At 35.4% G+C, this 8037-nt stretch overlaps 1 protein-coding gene across 2 annotated transcripts; it reads left to right on the forward strand.

The window, feature by feature from the left end:
• The first annotated feature begins 481 nt into the window (after window positions 1-481).
• Window positions 482-7834, forward strand: LOC135637895 (DNA replication complex GINS protein SLD5-like). 2 transcript variants are annotated; one of them, XM_065150763.1, is made up of 8 exons: window positions 482-930; window positions 2123-2245; window positions 2332-2411; window positions 2506-2615; window positions 4514-4589; window positions 4671-4834; window positions 5785-5916; window positions 7596-7834. In XM_065150763.1, the coding sequence occupies exons 1-6, from the start codon at window positions 763-765 to the stop codon at window positions 4768-4770; spliced, it is 657 nt and encodes a 218-aa protein (XP_065006835.1). In that variant the 5' UTR covers window positions 482-762; the 3' UTR covers window positions 4771-4834; window positions 5785-5916; window positions 7596-7834. The 2 variants fall into 2 exon arrangements, with proteins under 2 accessions (XP_065006835.1, XP_065006834.1); XM_065150762.1 differs by lacking the exon at window positions 5785-5916.
• Window positions 7835-8037: the final 203 nt, after the last annotated feature.

Raw genomic sequence — 8037 nt, forward strand, 5'->3', positions numbered from 1 at the left:
TGAAAATTCAACAAATTATATTCGAGTATTGATTTAACCTAAAAATATCATATTTAAAAATTTATTTAACCTAAAATTATTATAAAAAATAAATATCTTAAAATTATGTATTAATAGTTTTTAAAAAAACTTAGATTGATTTGATGAAAATACCTTTATTACACGAGAGTTATACTCGTTCACTTGATAAAGTTCGAACTGATCCATTATAATCGGATCTTTCTTATCTAAGGTGATCTAATCTGAATAGATCAATTTAAATGTGATGCTTAGATTGAATCGAACCGATCTGTGGATCTGTGGCTTCAAACAATCTAATTAAAAGATATAATCGTAATTAAAAAAATTCATTAATAAAAATCAATTATGGGAAATAATATGGTAAAAGTTCAATTTGATCAATTACCCAATATAATATATTAATCAACTAACTATATAAACTTCAATTCGGAGGACAGTAGTAGGAAAGGATTAGATATGTAATTTCTCCCTTGTTTTAGGGTATTTCAGTCTGTCGGTCGTCTTCTCGGCATGACCTAACCTTCCCCCTTCTTTGATCTGTCTCCCGCCGTCTCTCCCTCATTTGGTGCCTCGGCACTTTCGTCGCCTCTCTCCGTCTGTTGTCTACTCAGCTTGAGCCACGTACAAGAGTTTCTCCGTTAGGTGTACCATGTTCGGTTAGGCTCTGGATATGCAACCGTATTTTCCTTTTGTCGTAGCATTGGACAAGTTTCCTGGTTTTACCTGACTCTATCGCGGCTAATGTCGGGGCCGTGGAGCGAGGAGGCGGAGGAGGATGCGTCATCGCTGGCAGGGACGACTGACGTTGAGCTGATCAAGCGGGCATGGCGGAACGAGAAGGCCGCCCCCGAGATCCTTCAGTTCGAGGGTCCGCTCGTCCTCCGCGTCCGAGAGCAGATCCAGCTCCTTGTGAGTAACCCTAAGTATTATCTTTCTCTCAGGTTGCTAATCATGAGCATTGCAGATATGCCCATGTCTCGTCCCACAATCTTGCTTGTACAAATTAGCTTTAACACTTAAGGCGTCCAAGTAATATTTACGAGTTGGTTTATAAGACTAGAAAATTTGTTTTTTCTTTCCCTTCTCCTGTTATGTTTGATCATCTGATGGTTTTTGGCCAAGTTCTGATCGGAGTAAAACATTCAGGCAATCTCTGTGCTTTAAGAGCTTTGTCTTACTTTCATTATTTTCATATTCAGTCATTTTGAAGAACATTTTTTAAGAAAACATATTATAAAGAATGGACAGCCAGTAAGAAACATGTTAGTGGTAACCCAAGTGATTTGTCTTCATGTTTCATTTGTTTCATTAACAAAGTGCAACCATATTAGGGCTAAACCTCTGTTATCAAAAAGTATCTATGGTGCAACAATAGATCTTTACTTGCTTCTGTAAAATCGAATTGGCCTTATGCTAGATTTAATATAACAAAGGAAACAAATCTGAATTTGGATAAAATAGTTGTAGCTTCTGTTTGAATGTGGCCTCTCCTAGAGTAGTTTCCAATAGAATCCTTTTGTTTTTGTTATGTTATACAACAAACTTTAGATGACAATTTCGAACAAAAGAAGACATTGGAAAATGCTGCCTACCAGATAATTCAAGTGACTTTGGGCTTTGGACCTGTTCAGACTAGTTCCAGGAAAAAAAGAAAACTGCTCGAGTGAAAAGATGAAAGTTGATCAAAACACACATGTTTCGCCAGGTATCTGTGAAACTCATGGAACTTAATTTTCCAGTCTAGTTCACATAAGAACAAATTGAATTCACCTGAAAACTCTGAATCATTACTTAGAACAATTAAAATTGAAAGTCTATGGTATACAAGCTGATCCAAGTCTAAAAATGACATTTTGGATCTCAAATTGGAATTTGTAAGAACAACCATCTAATATTATGTGTGCTTTGATTTTATATCACATGCTTGTTCTTCTGTGTTTTCCTATGATTCACAGGGGTAAATAAGGAATTATGTTGAACTATGGTGCTTTATAAATGTATCAGTATACCAAGTTATGTGTCAAAATGTAGTGTGTATATACATATTATTTCTTCTTAGTTTTTGTTTTAATACTATCATGTTTGACTAATTGTTCTCTAGGAAGAGACAGTGGAGGAATCTACGGAGAATGGTTCCAATGATCTAGTTGTTTCTCTTTACCAAATGGATTTAGATCGCACCCTATTTCTTTTGAGATCTTATCTTCGAATCCGTCTACAAAAGGTATTCAAAACCTGCTGTCTTTCTTGGCAGTTATTTGCAAGCTCATAGCCTGGAGGATGCTTTCTTATAAATATAAATTTTATCAGATTGAGAAATATATGATCCACATATCCAAGACTAATCTTTGGAACCGGCTTTCTGAGCAAGAAAAGAAGTTTACAAAAAGGTAGAAAGTAAATTTATGCTATTTCAATTCTCAATTTTTGTCATACGGTCTTGGTGTGCTCTGAATTTTCTGGAGATAATCTGTCCTTTTAAAGGTGCACAGAGATAATGGAGAAGCTTCTTGAGCAGTCTGTGCTATCAAGATTGCCCTATGGCTACGAGTCCTTTCTGAAACAATCAATATCAAGTGAAGAAGATGATATGGGTATATCGTTTTATCTCCATTGTACTTATCTCTGTAAATTCTTCTACTCTTGCAGCAAGCTTCTTCTTCCTGTTCTGGTTAAGCACTTCAACATGCTTTTGTAGTTTGTGTACACTGACTGAGATTATTTGATCTTATTGCTTATAGTTGACTATTGAAACTAGTTGTATGGTGGTTCATAACTTATCTGATCTGAGTCCATTAGTACTAGGAGACTACGATATGTTTTTTAAGTACCAGCCCTATAATGATTGTAAGTATCAGTCCCCATTTTAATTATTACCACACCACATCTTTATTTTATCTTACTCTAAATCCCCATACCATTTTGTTTACAAAACCTTTATAATTTAAAATATTTGGAAAAACAGAGCCCTAGAATGATTATAAGTATCAATCCCCATTTTAATTATTACCACACCACATATTTATTTTATCTTACTCCTCAATCCCCATATCATTTTGTTTCAAAAACTTTTTAATTTAAAATATTTGAAAAAACAGAGCTATGATGCTTTTTGTGTGTGTGTGTGTGTGGTTTTTATTCAGCATCCTCTGCAATCAAGGGTAAAAGTCAACAGCTGCTGTTTCCTGTTACTTCTGGTGGAAGAGTAGTGACTTTCTAATCTTGATGGGGGTCCGCCCTAGAGCTCTTGCTGCTGCCTTTCCATTCATCGTCAGGAGATGCTCCTACATTCTGCCTTTAAAAAAGCATAATTAAAAAAGTGAAATGAATGAATATGCAATTAAAACAAATGAAATTAATCAAAACAAATGAAATTAGTGAAATGAATGAATATGAAATTAAAAAAGCATAATTTGTGGACAAATAGGGCCTTAGTTCTTTGTGTCAACCAGCAACACTTTTGAGACCCTATCTGTTAGATATCTAATTGAAAATTGGCTGACATTTTTACTAACTTTAATTTGGACTATCATACCTGGCCCGTTCTAAAATTAGTGATTTTTTTTACTGATATTAGTAAATGTACTTGCAATAGCAATTGCTAGTTCATGGCTAAGTGCAATATCTCATACAATGTTTAAATTCTCAGTTTGGAGCTGATTGATCGGCAGCTGAGTCTGTATGGATTAACCAGCTGACTCACTGTATTGATTGGTGATGTCTAGATCAGAGAGAGAAAGAGGGAGAGTAGATGGAAGGACTAGGAGGAGGAGGAAGAGGGGGAGAATAGGGTAGGAGGAGAAGGGTAGGATGAGGAAGAGAAGGTGAAGGACTGGTACAGGAGGAGGAGGTGGAGGAGGAGAAGGAAGGGGAGTATAAGGAGGTGTGTTGATAGCAGTATGAGGAAAGACGAGGCAGCGACACAGTAGGGAACAAGAGGCAGCAGCAGGTGGCAGAGGAGGGGAGAAAGCGAATAGCATGTGTGAGAGAGAGAGGGAGCACATTTGAGATAAAAAAAAAGAGAATGAGAGGAAGAGAGATTGAGAGAAAGAGGGAAAGGAATAACAAAAAAAAAAAGACATACACACAGCTAACGATTATTAAAAGTAAAAAAAAGGTTACAGTTCATTGTCCGGTACAGTTCAGTATTAGAATGCTTGGTACAATGAGCTTAGCAGGCAGTACAACACATGCTTGACTGAACTAGTTGAAAATGCACAGCTAAGTCCTGAGTGGTTGTTGCCCTAATAAATACAGGCAACTGTAAACCTTGATCTCATATAACCTTGGTGTTTTTCCATGTGACTTTTGATATATTATATTTTGTTTTTGTGCTCACAAAGGAATAACTGATGTCCACCAGCCTTATTTCACTCAGCATTACGAGACATTATAATTTGTTTTAGAATTCATTACTAAAGCTACCATTGATAAACTTGTTTATTGATAGATGTTTTCCTCAGCCCCTTTGACTAATTTATCCTTGATCTAGTTCCCGAGCCCCAGTTAGATACATTTGTCTTCTGCAAGGCAAAGGATGCTGTTGGAGCTTTTCAGCTGGATGACAGGTAACTGCCTTCACTCTGGCATTCACTTTTGATTTTCTTATTTGAGCATGTTGTGCTTATATATACTTAAATTCACTGTAGTGGGGATGAGATTGTGGACTTGGTTGCTGATGACTTGTATGTCATCCGTTATAAATCCATAAAAGGTTTGGTGGAGGCTGGCCAGATTGATCTTGTGTGACTTATTCAAAGGCTAAATATAGGGCAAAGTAATCTGCATCTTCTGAGAGGGGCTGAAGGATGTGGTAAGAGGGTTTACCCTTTTTGTATGTTCAGTGCTGTCTTAAAATTTTCCATGGTAGCCTTCAGTGTGTGTTTCCTGCTTTTGTTGTGGTCATCCTTCGAAGCATGTGCAATAATATAGTTCAATTTCATTTTTGCTTAATTTATGGCTGTTGTCTCCTTTATCCTCTGATCCTTTTCTATTTCTTACAGCAATGCAAATAAGATGAAGTCAAAATATAATGTGGTTACTGTACAATTAACATTCCCATGAAAGGATTGAGAAATTTTGTGATCATAAATCATAGATCATTGAACAGTTAGTGGTTATGTTGTAATTTCAATCTCTATGTATGGAATCATGCTCTTAGTAACTAATGCTTACTAATGAAAGAATGCTTTTCTATATTTTTCTGCCTGTAGGGTACTGTTAGATTGATTGCAGAAAACATCATAAATTATGTGCTTATCATGAGCAACTCATTATCTGACTTCAACATGGTCATTGGTGCAAATAGATGCTGAATCTCGCCTTAAGCAGAATAAACCTAGAAACTTGTCGTATCTTGGTCATGTCTTATCTTTGATAACTTTGTAGATGAAAACCCTTACTACCTATTGATAAGAAAAACTATGAACTCATTCTACTTTTGCTTGAAATTATAAGCTTATTAAGAAAATTGAAAGAAACAAGAGTGCTTAATGCAAAATTATGGTCGGAGATGCCCATATTCCTTTAAGACTTTTAAATACTGGTGTTCTGTAGCCTGTCATGCTTCATTAGATTAGGACATTATTCTGTAATTGTTTTGTTTGATCTACTACTTTTTTTGATTATGATCACAAGAATGTTTTGGTAAGACAATTGTTTTCCATATGATAACACTCATTCAGTAAAAAGATATATTTGTGTGTATATGAACTTTGCAATATGACCTTTTCTTTGATTTCTTTTCTTCCTATAACATTGAAGGACTTGTAAACAGAAGGGTTATAAGGGTCTTAAAGGACAGCATTATATGCTGTGTCCTTTAGCATGTGGTGTTTGTTCTAAGGAGTTGATAATGAATTCTCAACACTTGGAAGAAAAGCCAATCTTCTTTAGGTACTATTATCTTACCTGGTTACTTTATCTAAAATTGCGATTCTTAATGGTAATCATGACATGGATAACAGCTTGTCCTTGTTGCTCTTCGCTAGGCTAGAGACATTTTATGCCACAGCATAGCCAGCGATACAGGCTCAGGCATGCACGATTGTCTCCTGTCTGAATAAGCCTGAATGTCTTGGACCTGGACATGTGTACGTTGTTTGAGTTTTAAGCTGGGCTAGGTCAAGTTCATGATTTTAATACCTTTATTTAAATTTTAAACCAAGTGTGATCTTAGCTAAAACTTGGCACCAACACATTGAAAAGCCTAGTTGCACCAAATGGGTTAAAAACAAAGCCTGGTTAGTGTTAAGGTTTTGGTTGTCTTAGCTTATTGACAACAACTTTTGTAGGACACATAGAATACCAATCTGATGGAGGATAGGTTATCTGATTCTGAATTTGACTGAGGATGTAAGCATAGATGTAAAGAAAGTATTTTATAGGATTTGAAGAGAATAAAATATTTTAGATGAGATAAAAGCAAAAAATAGAACTACCAGATCTACATTGGATCAAGGATTAATCGCCATGTATGAAGGTCTTGTAGCTCTGAACATTCCACACATGGACAATAGAATCCCGTCAGAAATAAGATTATGGTCTCACATCACTTGCAAGAAATTACAAGATTTTTGTTTCTTCATTCATTCAGTTTTTCTGTGATCTTCATGGTTTCAATTGTGTTTTTTCACTTCTCCAGGCCTCTAATACAAGTAGAATAGGAAAAATATAAAAATAACAAGGGATGCAATAAAGAAAGTTATATTTCATAGGTGAAGGCATGTCAATCATGAAAAGTAGATAGGTTTCATATTTGTTTTGACAAATGACTTGTTACAATAAGATTTTGATTAATAAACTTTCTTCTTTGTATATCATATAACTTCTTAATGGCAATGGAATCAATTAAATCTAAGTTAAATCATCTTCATTTTTCTTTGGAATGCCCAATAAAGCCCGAGATTTGCATTCTTCGTATTTTTTATTTTCATTTTTGTTTTCTTTGGGCAATTATGGTAATGAACACAAGATCATCATATGACAATTACAACTGCCTTGGGTATGTGCTGGTGGAGAAGCTGCTAATGATGCTACTTCCATTTTCTTTTTGACAGTTACGTCGGCTCTTCCTTTCGTAAACATATGGTCAGGTTGAACTGGCAAGCTAGAAAGAGTTGTCTTAGGGTTATCTTAATTGTTCTCTTTACCTTATGTCGTGCGCTAGTCTGCTCTAAGACTGCTCGTCGCTTCGGTAAGGCTAATGGAGCGAGGGGGGCAAAAACTAGGTCAAATTCTTGTTATAAGCAACTTTCACTATACTTGAACTAACGCTTTCATGGAATAACTCACATGAAGTGTCTAACATTTGTAAAAAGACCAATTAAATTGATAAAATATATTCAAGAGAAAATAAATGAAAATGGTGGACCACCTCACTAACAAATGCATTATTTCGTCTTTTAATTTTTGTGCTTATTGTAGAACAAGCGTATCCTGCACGATCATAATTACATGTAAGCTACGTGCGCCGCTAATACAATGTTGGTACATAGTTTGCTTGTTTTGCAAAGCTTCCATCATCTTATCACAGAAAAGTTTAATGAACTCTAAATGTTAGTTATCTGTTGCAGGCATTGTCCGTTGAAAGCATTTGCTGGATTATGGAGTTTTTGTAAGTGTTCCAGGTGACAACTTGTTGGATTATTCAGACATCTGCTTCCTGTCTAAATTATGGGTGTCGACACTTTGGATGCTACCTTTTAGAAAAATCCTTGTAATATGTCTAATATTCACCTTTAATTTCTTCTCACCTATCTTAACAAACCCGACTTTAGATGCGACCAGTCAATGCAAATAGATAGATTTCACATTTGAAATTCTTATTTAACAATATATCATTGTACTTCCATGATACGCCTGCTTCTGACCAAGATATTGTAATTCAACTACCATTTCTTTAGGACAATTTATCAAACAAAGTTTCTTATAATCGTTTTTCACCAAATAACATTCCTCATGATCGTTTTCATAAATATCAAATTTATCCTCACAAAATCTTTGAACTGGTTTGGG

This window comes from Musa acuminata, chromosome BXJ3-5 (assembly GCF_036884655.1).
Source record: "Musa acuminata AAA Group cultivar baxijiao chromosome BXJ3-5, Cavendish_Baxijiao_AAA, whole genome shotgun sequence".
Classification (NCBI taxonomy): Eukaryota; Viridiplantae; Streptophyta; class Magnoliopsida; order Zingiberales; family Musaceae; genus Musa; species Musa acuminata.